We start from the raw sequence: 18,975 nt of genomic DNA, 5'->3' as shown, positions 1-18,975 counted from the left end.
GCTCTTCTCAGTTAAGCCTTGCCATTCTTTAACTAACTCAAGCTCCCCTTACTACCTACCTACCTACCTACCTACCTACCTACCTACCTACCTACACACACACACACACACACGGTTGTCTCTCTCTGCTTGCATCTCCTTTCTCTTTCATCTATCACCCACTCTAATGCTGGGAATCAAAATCAGGGCTTACAGAAGATGGGGAGGCACTAAGCACAAAGCACTTCCTCACATTTATACCCATCTCCTAAATCTACTTACTGTCCTCTCCCAAGCAGGTATCAGGCAACTGCACGCTTATTCTCATGGCACCTCCAATAGGACTTAGTGAAAACATTTTTATGTAAACACGGAGCTGAGGTGACACCATGAATTGGCATCTTTCGTTCAGTTTCAGACAACATTTTTCCCGGCAGTGGACTCCAATGTAGAGTGCACCCAGGAGTCACAGTGGACCTCCGGCTTCCCTTCAGAGATCTGACTAAAGCACTCACCTTTTTGGCGGTGGACTTTCCTGACACAAGGGCTCGCAGCAATTGTAGAAGTGGGGAAAGGAGATGGGGGAACATCCCACACACGCTGTCCAGAATGATGCCAAGACCAGAGGTTGGTTCCTGAGGTGGAAAGGAAGAGGTCATCCCTCTTCACAAGTGCCCAGCAATCCTAACAAAATCTAGAAAGAGAGGCTGCAGGGATGGCTCGGCAGTTAGAAACTGACTGCTCTTCCAGCAGACCCAGCTCCGACATGGCAGCTCAGTGGTCTCTAACCCCATCCCAGTACCTAACATCTTCTTCTGGTCTCCACAGGCTGCATGATGTGTACAGACATAACATCCACACAAATAAAACAAAAATTTTAAAAATTCTTTTTTCTTTTTCTTTTGGTTTTTGAGACAGGGTTTCTCTGTGTAGCCTTGACTGTCCTAGAACTTGCTCTATAGAACTGGTTGGCCTCAAACAGAGATCTGCTTGCCTCTGCCTCCCCAGTACTGGGAATAAAGGTGTGTACAACCACCACCTGGCAAAAAAAAATTTTTTTAAGTTCACATCTTTAAAAAAAAACTAGCAATAACCTTTCCTTTACATAGATATACAACAATTTCTTAATAACATAACACCTTCATATTCCACTGAAAAAAGGTATGAAAGTATTCATGACCTGAAGAGATTGCTTGTCTATCCAGTTCTCTCCTCCTGGCCACCCCTTCTCTAGGCAGACAACGTAACTCCTTCGGCTATGCTTCTATTAAAGTTAGAACTACCTCAAGCCATGTCAACACTTAGCCAGCACACATAAGCAACACAGATGCCCAATTTAACATGGTTTGTAACAGCATCTCAAGGAGTTAGCAGTGTCTCTGGAAGGAGGGCATAAGCCATATAAACAGATCAACCTAGCTGGGATACAAATGAAAAGAAACTTAGCAGCTGGACCCTAAACTTCCAAATATTAACTCTAAAACTTATCACAAATGTTTTGACTATTCTGTTGGCTCTGGAGCAGCAGTTCTCAACCTGTGGGTCACAATACCTTTGGGGGGGGTCAAATGACCCTTTCACAGGGGTCACTTAAAACCATCAGAAACAGACATTTCACATTACAGTTTATAACAGTAACAAAATTAATTATAAAGTAACAATGAAAACAATTTTATGATTGGATATTGCAGGATATTTGATCTTACTGTGTGAAGACGTGTTGCTGTTTTATCTTGCCTAAAGCATCTGACTGGTTTATTTAATTTTATTTTTATGTGCACTGGTGTTTTGTCTGTGTGTATGCTTGTGTATGGGTGTCGGTTCTCTTGAAACTGTAGTTACAGACAGTTGTGAGCCAGCAGGTGGGTGCTGGGAATCGAACCCAGGTCCTCTGGAAGAGCAGTCAGTGCTCCTAATGGCTGAGTCATTGCTCCCTGGTTGATTTAATAAAAAGCTGAACAGTCAATAGCTAGGCAGGAGAGAAAAGGTGGGACCCCCAGACAGAGAGGGACTTGGGAAGGAAGAGGGGTGATTTCACCAGGGAGACTGGGATAGAGTCAGGTACAGAACTGTGGAGCAGTAAAGAGCCATGTGGCAAATGTAGAATAATAGAAACGGGTTAATTTAATTTATAAGAGCTAGTTAAAAATAAGCCTGAGCTAAGGTCAAGCTTTCATAATTAAAAAGTCTCTCTTTCATTATTTGGGGACTGGTAATCCAAAGAAAGTCTGACGAGAACAACCTAATCCAGTTGTAGGCCAGCACAACAGGAGGAGCTGTATTAGAGGGCTGAGAACCACCGCTCTACACACTGTCGCAGCACAAGTCCCTACAACATACTTACTGTTCCCCAGAACAGCTCCGGAAGAGAAGGGTCTGCCAGGACTTCACACGCTGTGTCAATCACATCCTGTGAAGAGGAGGAAATGGTTGCATGAACCAGTTTCTTTTTTACTGACTTACAGTTCTGGCACGGTGCTGCATGCCTATGAGCTACGCACTACTTGAGAGGCTGAGGCATGCACATCTTATCTGCAAACAGATTCACAAATTCACCTTCCTTTTTTTTTTTCTGAGACAGGGTTTCTCTGTGTAGCCTTGACAGTCCTGGAATCCAGAGGACTCCGGTGCAATTCCCAGCACAGCACCCACATGGGAGTTCACAACTGTCTACAACTCCAGTTCCAGGGAATCTGACAGCCTCACACAGACAAAATACCAATGCACATTAAAAAAAAAAAAAAAAAGCTTTAGGGAGCCGCAGATGTAGTTGAGAGGGAAACACTGCTCCACAAGCCTGACAACCCAGAATTCATGTAATGGTGGGAGGGAGAACTGACTGAAAAGTTGCCCTCTGACCACTACACTGAAACAACTGCTCATGCACATGCATGCACACATATACCATGTATCTACATACGATAAAATTATTTTAAAATCATTTTTTATAATTTTAAATTAAAAAATTTTCAAAGAGTAAAGCTAGAAATGGTGTGCACACCTATACTCTCAGTAGTTACTACTGACCTCTGAACCCCTCGAGCAATGTCACACACAGTGGACAGGAGAGGTAGTGCCTACTTTGAATCCCAGCACTCAGGAGGCAGAGACAAGCAAATCTCTGAGTGCAGAGCCAGCCTGGTCTACAAACCAAGTTCCAGACCATCCAGCGATACAGTGAGAACCAGTTCCATAACAAAACAAAGAAAACAAAAACACCAAAATACATACGCAAGCAGGCAGTATCAGCTCGCCTGTCAGTGGTTTCTTAAATTGTCAGGCTGTACATCCACAGTCTCAGCCAACCATGAACCAAAACCATTGAGGAAAGTGTCTGCACCATGTGGGAGGTTGAGAGCAGTCTGGGCTGCCCAGCCTTGGTCCCACCTGACTATAAAATGAGACTACATCTCAAAATACAAGGAGACAGGACAAAGAATCATGTCTGTGTATCAAACATGCACCTTTCCTCTATAGTTATTCTCTGTACATGATAGCATAACTATTTACATACTAGGTATAATCAGTAACCCAGAGCTAATTTCATATATACATACCATGATTCTAATACAGAATTATATTAGAATTTAGAGTATCTGTGTGTAAAATGGAAAGGACAAATCCAACTGCTAACAGAATATGTGTGTGTGTATTATACACATAATATATAAATATATGTAATAATATAATTTCATCCTGTGATAGGATTATATCTTTTCTATCACTTTCTGAACTTGTTATAATTTACATCATTCATACAATAATAAAAGAAAACAAATAGTAAGGAACGAAACAAGATGGATGAGATCTGAGGGGCAGTGTCATGACTGGAGTGTAAATGTGGGGCAGTCAGGAAGCCTAAGGAAAGCCAATTACTGACCTGTTGATTGCCCAGCGTGTGGAGCTCCAATGAGGTCAGAGCGAAGGAGAGGAGGCCGTAGACACACATGCAAGCGGTGCTCGTGGTGCACTAGAATGACAAAGGAGTGAGTGACTAAATCTGAGGAACACAACTCTTTCCAAGACTCAGCCTGCATAGCAATAGAGTCCTTGAAAACAAATGTAAAAGGAATCATAAACTTTAATAATTTTTCTAATTTAGTTACGAGATTAGGACACAGGAATAAAACCAAACTCAAAATGACCAGAGTTTTTGTGGATAAAAAGAAAACCACATCTAGCCAAGAGACTAGCTACCTACTAAAGACTCTATGAACTAATTCAAATGAGACACCACTATCTACCAACCTGCAGTACTGAGAGCTGCCTAATGGCTGGTTTCCGTTTTATAACTAATTTCTTTTCTTTTCTTTTTTCATCTTGTTTGTGTTTTGAGACAGGGTTTCTCTGTGTAGCCAAGACTGTCCTGGAAATCACTCTATAGACCAGCTGGCCTCAAACTCAAGAGATCCTGCCCCTGCCTTCCATGTGCTTGGATCAAGGGTGTGTACCACCACCGCCTGGCACACAAATTTCTTTTTTTTTTAATTTATTTATTATGTATATAGTGTGCTGGGCACCAGATCTCATTATAGATGGCCGTGAGCCATCATGTGGTTGCTGAGAATTGAACCCAGGACCTCTGGAACAACAGTCAGTTCTCTTAATCTCTGAGCCATCTCTCCAGTCCAGCAAATTTCTTTTTTAAAATTCTGTGGTCCAGGGTTTGAATCTAAGGTCTCATGGAACAATGGCTGGGCTCATACTCTACTAAGCTTAGTCCCCAGCCCCAAAGAGTAGCTTTCAGAGCAACTATCGGCTGACACCAGACAGAGCTGTCATACTGTCCTAAAAATCCCATGTGGCTTATTCGTCTCCTTCCTCCCAACTCATCCTTGGCAGCAGTTGCTCATGTGACACTTCCCAGCATGTTACACTGCTAGAAACATACACTATGTGGCTTTCTCAAATATACTTTTTTTTACTTAGGAATATGTATGCATCAGAATTCTCTGTCTATTTTTCAATGGGGCATGGGCCAGGATAACTAGGACTCAAACCCAGGGTTTCACGTATGCTAGATGAGTGTTGTATAACGGAGCGGTATCTACAGCCCTATTCCATGTTTTCTCATGGCTTCTTCTTAACAGTGAAGAGCTGTCCACTGTCCTACTGTCAGAGTTTACTTGTAACTACTAAAGGGCATTTACCTAGTTCTATATTCTGGCCACTATGCAGGTAATTGTGACAATGATGCTACAAACATCTGTGAAGAAGTTCTTCCATGAACAGTCTCCTACTCAGTAGGGAAAAAAAACCAATAATTACAACCTCCAAAACTCCATTTTCATTTTGCTTTCTTAAATTGTATTTATTTGTTTGTTTGTTTGTTTGGCGGTGCAGATTAATTCCAGGCCAGATGCATGCTAGGTAAGCACCTGACCACTGAGCCTGTTCCTCATGTCTCACTTTAGCACATCCGTATGAGTTGACTCAATAAACCAGGCGAACTCTATCTGAACCCCAATCAAGTCTCAGAAGTTTCTCACTCATTCTCTGAGTTCCCAGTCACACTCTAGAACAGTGGTTCTCTCAGCTTCCTAATGTGCAACCCTTTAATATAGGTCCTGAGGTTGTGATGACTCCCAACCATAAAATTATTTTATTGCTATCTTCATAACTGTAATTTTGCTACTGTAATGAATCATAGTATAAATATCTGTGCTTTCTGGTGGTCAATGACCCCTGTGAAAGGGTCACTGAACCCCTAAAGGGTTCTGGACCCACAGGTCAAGAGTCAAATCATCATCAATTCAAACTGTTTACTATTTGCTCAGTATTACTGCTTGGGAGAAATTACACCTTCCTGGGTTTTCTAATGTGTAAGTCAGATGGTACTCCAAGCAGACCTGTGCTATAAAGACTAAGATGCCACTGGGGATTGCCGAGTACACTGTCGACCACCTACAAATGCCAGGGAAAACTTTGTTACAAAGCTGGCACAGTGGTGTATGCCTGCAATTCCAGTCCGTGAGAGGCTACAGCAGGAGGCCGTGAGTTCAAGGCCAGCCAGGGCAATATACTGAGATTCTATCTCAATAAAGAATAAAAATCACAACAACCCAAGTCACAGTTGCCATTGTTCTCCAGGCCTTCTGTCCTCATATACAACTCACGTCATTTCCCCCACTGGCCAGTGACCGAAGCAGTCGAGTCAAGTACTGAAACACGTTCAGCTGGATGGCTGTGCCGCCTATCTTCCTGATCACACCGCTGGTCTCTTCAGGGTTCAGTGTGTGACGGAGGAGAGCCCAGGCCAAAAGTACAGGGGCATGATGTGGAATGTCTCCCAAGGTCAACATCACACGATCCATATCCTAATGAGGGTAGAAAACATGTGTGTATATGAAAAGGAGAGGTCCAGATCCAGTCAGGCATGCTGTCAATCTCAGCAAGCTTCTCCTGCACCAACACTGCACACATCTTCACCCCAACCACCTTGCTGATACACCCGATCACTCCTACTTCACCACAATTCTCTCTACTGATTTTGTTATAATCTAAGTTTAAAACTTCAAAATCCATGTTCAAATAGAGAATTAGAAGTTATCAACCTAATACTTCTTGAACTTTGCATGATTCTCACTTTCTGTCTTTCTACTCATTCTAAGTCAGTATTCATCTTTTTCTTTTGCACAAACCCCACAAACGTCCATAATGCCAACGGTTTTGTCCTGGGGCTACCTGTTAGTGACTCTACTCCCTATTGCAGAATCAATTATCATCTCTGCACAATAACTCTGACTTCTCCCAGACCTGATTACAAATATAGAACTAAAAATGCTGTGCATCAGGATAGTTCAGGCTAACTATAAACTGCTGGGCGATGGTGGCGCACGCCTTTAATCCCAACACTCGGGAGGCAGAGGCAGGCAGATCTCTGTGAGTTCGATGCCAGCCTGGGCTACAGAGCTAATTCCAGGACAGCTAGGGCTGTTACACATAGAAACCCTGTCTCTAACCGCCCCCAAAACAAAACAACAACAACAACAACAAAAAAAAAAACTATAAACCACCCGAAAAAAAAAATGTTATTCCAAGTTCACCTGACAAATAAGCCCATCTTGAGCAAACTGGTGCAGCTCTCTTCTGTCATCCAAGGCATACTTGTGCAAGGACTCGATATCCATGCCCTCCACTAGGATAAGGGCACTGAAGTACCTGGAAGGGACAAACCACACCACAGTCTCATTCATGGTTTTCTGAATCTGCTGAACTGAAGATGTAAGACACTCAATATCAATAGTTATTAATGAGTCTTTTCACATTCTTTGCTATCACTAGCTTTTAAAGACAGAGGACCAAACCCAGGGCCTGTGTGTGCCAAGCATGTATTCCACGACTCAAGTTGCATCTCAGACCCTTGGAATGTACTTTATGCTCCTGTTTCCAGCATATCTCAATTTCAAGGACTTGACACTGACCTGTGGCTATGTCTATTATTCAGGGCAGCTCAGAACTAGCACTGAAGGTTTCCATAGCTACAACCTACACCTGACCCATCTCTCACTCACTGAGAAACTAGGTCTCAACGTATAGATATATCCAAGGCAGTACAGAAAAAATAAATTCAAAGGCTACAGACAGTGATTTCACAGAAGACAAAGAATACGCATCTTGCTTATCAGTGTCATCAAGGCACTTGCACTGTGCCTCCAGGAGCTGCTCAGAAAGTACTCCTGTTGAATGGATGAATGACCCTCTTAGATTAAAACAGAAGGGGGGCTGGAGAGATGGCTCAGAGATTAAGAGCACTGACTGCTCTTCCAGAGGTCTGGAGTTCAAGTCCCAGCAACCACATGGTGGCTCACAACCATCTGTAGTAAGATCTGGTGCCCTCTTCTGGCCTGCAGGTGTACATGGAGGCAGAAGACTATATATAATAAATAAAATCTTTTAAAAAAAATCTTGATTAAAACAGAATGTCTTTGCTGGGCATGGAGGTGCACACTTAATCCCAACACTTGGGAGGCAGAGACAAGGGGATTCCTGTGTTCAAGGCCAGCCTGTTCTACAGAGCGTGTTCTAGAACAGCGTGGGCTACACTGAGAAATCCTGTCTTGAAAAACAAACCAACAAAAAGGATGTTTTTGGGGTAATGAGATGGCTCAGCAGCTAAAAGCACTTGCTGCTCTTCCAGAGGACCCTGTTCAGTTCCCAGCACTCAAATGGTGGCTCACAACCAATTGAACACCAATTTCAGGGGATTCAATGCCTTCTTGTTGCTTCCATAGGCACCAGCCACACAAATAGTACACACACATACATGACAGTAAAACACTCATACACAAAACACACATTCTTTTTACAAAAGCAAAATTAAATGTTAAAATAAAAAAAAGAATAGGAAAGTTTTAAGAGAACAAGTCCCTTAATGACAGACTATGAACAGGAACACGTGAGCACATGCACCCCCCTCCCTACCCACTCAATGAAAAGGACAACCTTAACTCTCCATCTTGACAGAGCCACTCCAATACCAATGGTCTAAACACTGCAAGTTTCATAAACCACAACTCAAGCAGACTCACCCAATCCGATCTACAAAAGGATCCATGGTTTCATCCACCAGGTGTCTATTGGTCTGCCTACTACCAAATCCTTGCTCCTTGAACATCTTGGTTAGTACCAGTAGGTCACTAGGTGCCATCTCGAAGTATGCGTAATAGAGGAAAATAATTTCTAGCAGCATGGACTGCTCCCGGAGGCACTGAACAAACCATCGAGACACCTGGCGCTCAGTCTGCACCAATATAGAGAACATGGAAGACAAAGTTAAGACTAGAAAACAAATTACCTTTTTCTTTCTTTCCAGTTTTTTCTCTTTTTAAATATAGAAAAGGTCTGACTAAGTATCCCTGGCTAGCCTGGAACTGGTTTTGTAGACTAGGCTGACCTCCAACTCACACTCCAAGTGCTGAAATTAAAAAGGAATGTACCACAACATCAATCTCTAAAAATGCTATTCTTTTTTTTTTTATTTTTTTTTTATTTTTTTTCGAGACAGGGTTTCCCTGTAGCTTCGGTGCATGGTCCTGGAAATAGCAATGGAGCAGTGTGTCAAATGTAATGGCTGATTCAGCCTATATTCTCTCTCTAAACCAAGTAACACATTACATAAATAACTTGGCAACTTACCTTTTTTATTTAACAATGCCTCAAGGAAAACTTCCTATGACAGTATACTTTCCACTTCTTTTCACAGATGCATTTAGCAGATTTGCCATACAGTATTTAACTAGTCACTTCTTTTTAATGTTATATAGAATTCCCTGCATGGCCGGGCGATGGTGGCGCATGCCTTTAATCCCAGCACTCGGGAGGCAGAGGCAGGTGGATCTCTGTGAGTTCGAGACCAGCCTGGTCTACAGAGCTAGTTCCAGGACAGGCTCCAAAGCCACAGAGAAACCCTGTCTCGAAAAACCAAAAAAAAAAAAAAACCAAAAAAAAAAAAAAAAAAGAATTCCCTGCATATAAATGTAATTTCAGAGTCCACTTGGAAGAATACCTTGGGGTATGTTTAACAGTTCCATGTTGTCCAGGGTGTGAGAATATGTGTGTGTGTGAGAGGGACAGATCATGTTGTCCAGGCTAGCCTTGAACTTACTATATAGCTGAGGCTGATCCTGAACCCCCAATTCTTGTACTCTGCTTCCCAAGTGCTACGATTACGAGTGTGCGCCACATCTAGTCTCTTACCAATCTTCGCTAACATAATCATGCTTATAAAACCTACAGGACAATTTGGCAAGAACAGTCGGCAAACAAATGATCTGGACAACATCCAGCACCCGGTATTTATAGATCACTACATACTACAACTGTCAAGAAGACATGAACATAGTATGTTCACCAATAAAGATCCCATGGTGGGCAATAAACCATGGAACAATCATTAGAGACATTCGGCATCAAATCAAGTCCTCATGTACCTGCTTGCCAAGTGCTATACCACTGAAACAGGGTCTTGTTAAGTTATTTAAGTAACTCAGTCTGCAGCCCAGACCAGTCCTTGAAAGAACAATACTTCTGCCTTCTAATCACCTTGTATTTCAGACCTATACTACCAAGTCAGGCCTGAGCACTTTTCTTATATCAGGTATTTTAAATAATTAGTGTTATTCTTTTTGCAGATATTGGGGTGGAGGGGAAGGTCTGTGCCACGAGGGACCGCAGCGGGTCACCTGAGGCCTCAGTGGGGACATGGCGGGTGAGAGACAGACAGATACACCATGCAGAGGGAGTTTGGGTATAGAGTTTATTTAGTGGATTATGGAGGGGACAGGGAAAGAGGGAAGGAGAGAAAAGTGGGGGGAGGACAGAGAGGGGAGGAGACAGGTAGCAGCCACCTCTTCAGAAGGACGAAAAGAGAGTACTGGAAGGAGGAGGCGGGAGATCAGCTTGTCTTGGTAGTAAAGGGGGTTGGGAGTGGGCAGGGCTTGTCTCTCAAAGGGACAGGGTACCCAGGTGACAGGCCAGCACATCATAACCATTAGCATCTGTTTTTGTTGATGTTTTTCTTTGTTTTGCTGTGCTAGATATTGAAACTAGGACCTCAACCATGTTGGAAAGTTTTCTACCACTGAATAGCACCCTCAGCGAGACATGTTTTAAATGTTAATGTATTGTTTTCCAAACAACTAAAAAAACAGTATCTTGGTGTGGTAGGTGCTGCCTATAATCCCAGCACTTGGGTGGTGGAAACTGAAAGATTAGGAGTTCAAGACAAGCCCTGGCTGGAAATTTAGGATAAAATGATCAGACTAATATTATACATAGTAGAAAATGATCATACAGAAATTAAAGCTAGGGGGTGATGAGGTTGAAGACTCCGTGTTGGTCACTACTGCCCCAGTCATGAGATGGCTCACCTGATGCCAGCTCTGGAGCCTTCCCACAAAGAAAGAGGCTGCTGCAGTGAGTCAGCCAGGCTTCCCAGTTTTTCCCGGCCCACCCTGGGATCAATAAAGTGAATGTTGTATACCCCCCAGAAAAAAAAAAAAGAAATTAAAGCTAGCCAGGTAATGGTGGCACACCCCTTTAATCCCAGCACTGGAGGCAAAGACAGGCTGTGAGGTTTGAGGTCAGCATGGTCTATAGAGCAAGTTTCAGGACAGGCAGGGCAATACTGAAAAACCCTGTTTTGAAAAAACAAAACAAAACAATTTTATCTACCTGGGAGGCCAAGGCAGGGAGATACTATGAGGTCCAGATCAGCCTGGATTGGGCTACAGAGTAAGACCTTGTCTCAATCCTGTCCTCTCTCTGACCCCCCAAAAAGAGAAGATCAGATCAAATCTTGGATTTAGAATTCTATTAACTACTAAGAGAATATTTTAGGTAATAGAATAAAAAACAAAGGGGGTGGGGTGGGTTTTAACACTATAATTCTAAGATGAATGAGGAAAGAAAAAGAAATGGAAAAATAAGGGGGGGCAATGGACCAAGGAAAAGGTTCAGAACCAGGGAGCATTAATCAACGTTCTGTTCTGACACATTCCCTCTGGTCTGACGAACCGCACTTGTACTCAGCTCTATAGCCCTGCTATGGACCCCTGAACACGGCGTGGTACTCTCCGAGCTAGAGATGAGCATAAGTACTACGTACCATTAGATTGCCATGCGTCTCCCAGGTCGGTGCTTCCATTCGGTACAGCTCTTCAAATTGCTGTCTGTATTTTACAACTAGTTCCTTCTCCAGTTTGTCAACACAGTCTGCATATTCAGCCTTAAACCCCAGAATGCGTAACACACATGTAGAATAAAAAATAAACATTCAGGTGAATACAAGTGATATGAAATTATTTAAACCTGAAGAACAAGGATATAGAGAACAAAGCACACCGAGCAAGCTTACCCTATAGGGATGCCGTTCATCCTGGAAATAAGTCAGAAGATGTAAGACACAACGAAGAATGCAGGTTCTTTCTTCATAATAATAATCTGCAATCTAGGGGACAAAACCCACAAAGTTTCAAAATCAGTATCTCACTCTTGCAAAGAGACTCAAGTTTACAACTCCTGACAACCAGATCCTCCAAAAATGTGCAAGGAGGGAAGAAAGATGGCTCCGTGGGTGAAGGTCCTGATCACAAACAAGAAAGATGGCTCCGTGGGCAAAGGTCCCAATCACAAACCAACTGCATCCACATGGTGGAAGAGGAGAGCCAAGTCTCACAAGTGGTCCTCTGACCTCTGAATGCTTGCTATGAAGGCATACACAATAAATACTTTAAAATTTCTTTCATTCTATTTGTATTGTGTGCACATATGTATATATCATATATGCACAGGTGCCTACCAAGGTCAGAGGAAAGAGGAGGGCAATGAATGTTCTAGAGCTGGAACTATAGGCATTTGTGAGTTGCCCTATGAGTTCAAGGAACCCATCTTGGGTCCTCTGGAAAAGCAGCAAATGTTCTTAACCACTGAGCCACCTTCAGGTCCTAAAAAAACATTTAAAAACCTGAACAGAAAAATCTAATGAATATCAGCAATCACAAAAATGTAAACAATTGAACTAAGCAATACCCCTCCATGGCATGATTTCTCATACTGCCAGACCCTCACATCATGACACGGAGATATATTAGTTATGAACGCTCAGCCTTTCTTATGCTTGTCCCATTAGCTCTTATAACTTAATTTAACCTTTTTCTCTTCATCTACATTTTGCCTTGAAGCTTTTTATCTTTTTCTTTCTCTATGTCCTACTTTCTTCTTCCAGACTTACTAACACTGGGCAACTCTCTCTCCTCCCTCATTCTCTTTTCTCTCTACAGCCTAGATTCTTCCCCCTACTTATTCTCTCTGCCCACCAGCCCTGCCTATCCTTCTACTGCTTAGCCAATGGCTTTTCAGTTTTATATTAGACCAATCAGGTGCCTTAGGCAAGCAAGGCAAAGAGCAGCACATCTTCTTTAGATAACTAAACAAATGCAGCATTAAAAAATGTGACACAGCTTTCCATAGTTAAAGTAATATTCTGCAACATAAACAAATATAACACATCATTACATAGTTAAAGTAATATTCTACAACACCCCTCCACTGGGGGAAAAATAAGTCATAAGTCAAGAAATAAGTCATGGAAGGTGGATGTGTTGTCACATGCCTTTACTATCCAGTACTATCCAGGAGACAGAAGTAGGTGAATCTAATTAAGTTCTATGCCAGCCTGGCCTACATAGTAAATTCCAGGCAAACCAGGAATACACAGTAAGACTAAGACCCTGCCTGAAAAAAAAAAAGAAAGAAAAAAAGGAAAAGAAAAGAACGGATCTAGGATCTGTCACACAACTGTCTACCAAAGAATGAAACAGCAATTACTGCTTACCTTCAGGGTTAAGGCCTGGCTCTGCCTCTCATCTTGCAGAACAGTCTGAAGGAAAACAGAACAGTCAAGAGGCTGTCTTACAGGCAGAATTCAACTGGCAAAGAAAAAGATGCAGCACACCCTTCATGACGACCCACCTATTTCATTTCTGTAAACATTTCTACCTTATGTTTAAGTCAAGTCTAACCTAACAGATGCTCAAATCCTTTCTCTCTGGTCTGTCTCTTTCTACATAAAATTAAAGCTTAGCAGCCTGGGTGCTCTCTTAGATCTCTCATTTATATTCAATTCTTTGCCATTTCAAGCACTGCAAGAATGAAGATAGGTGTCGGTTTAAACACAGATTGGGCTCTTTTTCCAGCCTTTAATAAAAGCCTTGCCTTGGAAACCCTGTCTCGAAAAACCAAAAAAAAAAGCAAAAAGCCTTGCCTTGGATTGGACTGGAGAGACAGCTCAGTGGTTAAGAGCACTAGCTGCTCTTCCAGAGGACCTGGTTCAATTCCCAGCATGCACATGGCGGCTCACAATTGTCTGTAGTTCAGTTCCAGAGGCTCAAACACTCTCACACAGACATGAAGGCAGGCAAAACACCATACAAATAAAATAAAAAATAAATCATTACAAGTCTTGCCTCAGCTGGGTGGTGGTGGCACATACCTTTAATCCCAGCACTCAGGAGGCAGAGGCAGGCAGATCTCTGTGAGTTCCAGGCCAGTCTAGTATAAAGAGGGAGTTCCAGGACTGTTTCACATAGAAACCCTTTCTTGAAAAAACAATAGATAGATAGATAGGTAGGTAGGTAGGTAGGTAGGTAGGTAGGTAGGTAGATAGATAGATAGATAGATAGATAGATAGATAGATAGATAGATAGATAGATAGATAGATAGAGTCTGGCCTACCACCTGTGTATCTCATAATCTCTTCTGGAAAGGGCCAGGGCCCAAACTCTCCAAGAAGACAGGTGGATGGGAGCTAGGCAGAACCACAAACCTTTAGTGAGTCCCGAGTCCCCCTGTAGTCCTCCTGAAGGTAACACTGCAGTAACTGTACACTCTGCTCTTCATCAAGACCCTAAAGCACAGAAGTCTTAAGTCAGCAATGGCTACTGAAGCTTAGAATTTTTACTAACATCATTAATAATGAAGCTACAGGCACCCACACGTAGCATACACTGACCCTGTACTAAAGTACACTCACCAAGAACTTGCTGACTCGTAGGCCCAGTTCCTTCAGTGGTGACGCTACGTCTTTATTAGCTTTCACTCTTTCAGCTGAACTTGAACTATGAGAAAAGCAGTAAGTTAGGCCCTCATTCACAATGACCCCCAAGGGTATAAAATAAAAATACTTAGTGGCCTTCTTTTTCCTTTAGTGTCTATAAAACACACACATTCACATCTAGATTGTATAACACAGAGCTAGTTTTGCCTATGTAACAAAATCATGTAAGCCCATTATAAACTGGTCACAATGTTATTTGTTATTTGTAGCTCTATTAAGTTACATTAATTTTTTTAATTAAACATGTTGGAGGCAGGATATGTGGAGGACAGAAGTTGATATCAGATATCCTCCGCTTCTTCAAACTCCTCAGTAAAGTGACCAAGGTAACATCACATGCTCTATGGGTTTAGCAGGTACACTCTGAGATGATGTAATAAGAATGGTAATTCGGGCTGGAGAGATGGCTCAGAGGTTAAGAGCACTAGCTGCACTTCCAGAGGTCCTGAGTTCAGTTCCCAGAAACCACATGATGGCTCACAACCATCTGTAATGAGATCTGGTGCTGTCTTCTGCAGGCATACATGCAGAAAACTGTATACATAATAAATAAATCTAAAAAGAACAAAGAATGGCATTTCTTTGTTTTAATATTTATTTATTTATTAATTATGTATACACTATTCTGTCTGCGTGTATTGAACTCAGAACCTTTAGGAAGAACAAGCAATGCTCTTAACCACTGAGCCATCTCTCCAGTCACCCAAAGAATGGTATTTCACCTCTGAAAAACCCTCAAGTCCGTAACGAGAAGAACATCACACAAGTGCAAGTGGAGGACATTGTATAAAATACTCCTAGTCTTCTCAAAACTGCTCAAAGTCCTGAAACCCAGGAAAAACTGAGACACAGTCACAGTTGAGCCCAAAGGAGACAAGTAAATGCTACACTTCGCCCTGGATTGGATTACGGAACAAGGAGTGGACATTCGAGTGGAAGATGTAGGCCACTGGTAGAGTACATGGGAAAAGCTCTTCAGTTCAATCCCAGAATGCAAATAAAAAAATTCAGTAAATTCTAGAGTTTACTTTTTTTAAAAAATAAAAGGTTTAGCTGGGTGTGGTGGTGTATGCCTTTAATCCCAGCACTTGTGAGGCAGAATCAAGCAGATACATTTAAGTTCAAGGGCAGTCTTATCTATATAGTGAGTTCAGGACAGCCATAATAGTGAGACCCTGTATCCAAAAAAAATTTTTTTTACTAGATTTCAAACCCATGTTATTGTATAAAGTCATTTCTGTCTCTTCTTTCAAAATTTTTCCTTTATTTTGCTTTATTTATATGTCTGGGTGTTTTGCCTGCATGTGTATCTGTTGCCACCTAAGGCCAGAAGAGGCATTAGATCCCCTGAAACTGGGAGCTTGCTGATACTGGGGCATAATGCTCTATAGGTGAATATATCATTTTCCCCAGGGGACAGTGGATAAGACAAGCAGTAAAAGGGGTCACGTTGAAGAGAGCAGTGGTGGTGCACGTCTTTAGTCCCAGCACTCAGGAGGCAGAGACAGGCAAAGCTCCTGAGTTTGAGGCCAGCCTGGTCTACATACAGAGTGAGTCCCAGGACAGCCAGGACTACACAGAGAAATGCTGTCTTGAATGAAAAAGAAGAAAGAAAAGGACAACATGATTACTGTGAAGGAAATTACCCTTTCCTTCAACAGACAAGAAAAATGTGCTGACTCATCTACTCATATCCAAACAGCATTCTCGCGCATTCACTAGCCTAGCAATTTAAAAGCACACAGGGCAGTTTCATTTATGTGCAGTCTTGGGAAATGGCATCACCAGAAACACAGAACAGCCATACCTGGGAGGTTTGTAGTAAGAAAGCCCTTCTAATAATCGCTGCCAATATTTATTCAGTTCTGCCTCAATCTGATTCTGTAAAAGAACAAGGTAATTACACAAATGCAACCTAAATCAGATTTAAGGTCACACTACACATTCTGTTTTCCTTCGTGTCTCTTGGAAATGTTTCCACCACAGCTTAAAGCAGCAGTTTCCAAACTATAGTTCATGATCCCTTTGGGATTCAAACGACCCTTTCATAGGGGTTGCCTAAGACCACTGGAAAACATAGCTATTTACAATATGATTCATAACAGTAGCAAAATTAGTTATAATGTAGCAACAAAAATAATTTTATGATTGGGGGTCACCATAACATGAAGAACTGTGCTAAAGGGTAGCAGCATTAGAAAGGTTGAGAATCACTGATTTAAAGTATTATAAATACAGAAATCTGTAATTTTTCTTTTTTACTAATACTGTAGCATCATTTATGGAAATCTTTATAAAGGGGCTTTCTAACGATTGCATATTTTACTAAATAACAGATCATATTTGTCATTCTTTTAAAAAGACACTAAACAAGTCTTTTTTCCTCCTCTTTAATAAAATCACTTCTTGGAACTGGAGAGTTGACTCAGCAGTTAGAAGCATTGGCTGCTCTTCCAGAGAACCTGGGTTCAATTCCCAGCACCCACATGGCAGCTCACAATTGTTTGTAACTCCAGTTTCAGGGAATCTGATACCCTCATATAGACATAGATGAAGGCAAAACACCAACGCACATAAAAATAAAGCATTCTACAAATCAAGTTTCAGGACAGCTAGGGTTGTTACACAAAGAAATCATGCATCAAAATAAATGAACAAACAACAAATAAGTAAAATCACTTTCTTGTAATGAACTTACAAATAAAAATACTATTCAACTATATTAAAGTAGCCATTCAAGGGGCAGGAGAGATAGCTATAAGAACTTACTACTGTTGCAGAAGACTAAGGTTAGACGCCAATACCCATGTGGCAACCAACAACTGTCTGTAACGCCAGTTCCAAGGTATCAAACACCATCTCCTGACCTCCTTGGACACTAGACATGCATGTTATATAAATACATATATGCAAGTAAAACACGCACATAAAATAAAGTACATCCTTTTTTAAAGGTAGCCACTCAAACATCTGCCCAATTCTAATTATTTGGTTTTTGTTTTTTTGAGACAGTCTTACTATGTAGTCTAAGCTGGTCCTAATTTGAGACCATCCCCTCAGCCTCTGGTGGGCTGGAGTAAGCAGAGTATGCACAATGCCCAGATATATAGTAGAATACTGTCTATACCAGAGTACTCGGAGCACAAAACATTTTCTGAGATGGCCTTCTAGAGGATTCATTCTAGAAGCAGAATTATCAGATGAAGGCATAATGTAAGATCCGAAGACCAAAATATTCCTCAAAGGGTGAAAAGCTGAAGGACCACCATGAATGGCTACCTGTCGCTGATCATATACTTGAAAACATTTTAGAATTCAGCCTCTATGATTTGGAAGCTAACGGCAAACAGAAGAGAGAGCAAGAGACTGGAGGCCTGAGCAGTAGACTCTGCAACTCTCTGGAGGCACCCCTACCGACAGCATGGGCATTTTACAGAAGAGCAACTGATGTGGTACAAGCAGAGGCAGACTTAGAAAATTTCAGTAGCTACAGAAAAAGACAACTCTCCATTTTGGGTTTTTCTGTTTTTGTTTCTTGTAATAAACGCTATAAAAAAAAAAAAAAACCTAAAAATCCCTCAAGTCACTCACCAGTTCTCTAAGAGCTGACCTTCCAAGTAGAATTGTCCAGAGTTCTCTACTGCTCCTGAAAAATGAGAAAGCAGAGACAATTTTGTTCTTTTAAGGAAAAAAAAGTTAAAGGAATCTGATATTCAGTCAAACAGTGGTGGCACATGTCTTTAATCCCAGCACTCAGGAGGCAGAGTTCCGAGACAGCCAAGGCTATATAAAGAAACCCTGTCTCGGGAAAAGAAAAAAAAAAAAGAAATTTGATATGCAAAGTAAACTTAAAATGTAAGAACAAAGGATTTTAAAATTAATATTATCTGAAATTATTAATAGGCTTTTTGAGACAAGGTCTCATATTTCAAATTTCAAATCACAGGCAGTATATAAAAATGAGTTCCAGGATAGTCTCCAAAGCTAGGGAAACTCTGTCTCAAAAAAAAAAAAAAATCCCAAACTAAAACAAAACACAAAGTATTAGAGCCATGTTTGCCGAAGCTATCATTCAGGATTGTCCCATCAAAGAGGCTTAAACACGTCCAAAAAACTATAAATCTTTCCTAACAGTTAATGCGTCTAAGGAATCCACAGCTGCCAACTCCCACACCAGCACACTGCAATCACTATAATCTTTCTGATAATAGGATAACATTCACAATTCAAAAGTGATCAGGAGATTAGATCCAGTTATTGGAACAAATGTTTCTCTTTATGCTGATAACAAACCAGCCTCAAATAATAACACAAAGACAAGGTCACTGCAGAAATTTAGTGATGTTTTCAAAGTTATTGTGCCTTTCGTCACAGCATAG

General features: G+C 41.5%; 1 protein-coding gene across 2 annotated transcripts in view; it reads right to left on the bottom strand.

Annotated features, from left to right (window-relative positions):
- Window positions 1-18,975, bottom strand: part of Nup188 (nucleoporin 188) — a 53,290-nt gene that overhangs the window by 23,927 nt on the left and 10,388 nt on the right. The window contains exons 2-14 of one of the 2 annotated variants that reach the window (XM_075985704.1): window positions 18,188-18,242; window positions 16,404-16,477; window positions 14,513-14,597; window positions 14,306-14,386; window positions 13,316-13,360; window positions 11,837-11,929; window positions 11,588-11,707; window positions 8,511-8,722; window positions 7,026-7,140; window positions 6,096-6,296; window positions 3,860-3,949; window positions 2,324-2,389; window positions 495-614 (exon numbers count right to left, since the gene is read on the bottom strand). In XM_075985704.1, the coding sequence (XP_075841819.1) occupies window positions 495-614; window positions 2,324-2,389; window positions 3,860-3,949; window positions 6,096-6,296; window positions 7,026-7,140; window positions 8,511-8,722; window positions 11,588-11,707; window positions 11,837-11,929; window positions 13,316-13,360; window positions 14,306-14,386; window positions 14,513-14,597; window positions 16,404-16,477; window positions 18,188-18,242 (1,357 nt within the window). The remainder of the gene's footprint in view (window positions 1-494; window positions 615-2,323; window positions 2,390-3,859; window positions 3,950-6,095; window positions 6,297-7,025; window positions 7,141-8,510; window positions 8,723-11,587; window positions 11,708-11,836; window positions 11,930-13,315; window positions 13,361-14,305; window positions 14,387-14,512; window positions 14,598-16,403; window positions 16,478-18,187; window positions 18,243-18,975) is intronic. The other variant, XM_075985705.1, reaches the window with a different exon arrangement.

This window comes from Microtus pennsylvanicus, chromosome 9 (assembly GCF_037038515.1).
Source record: "Microtus pennsylvanicus isolate mMicPen1 chromosome 9, mMicPen1.hap1, whole genome shotgun sequence".
Taxonomy (NCBI): Eukaryota; Metazoa; Chordata; class Mammalia; order Rodentia; family Cricetidae; genus Microtus; species Microtus pennsylvanicus.
The sequence above is the reverse complement of the archived record's forward strand: the minus strand, read 5'-3'. Positions and strand labels throughout refer to the sequence as shown.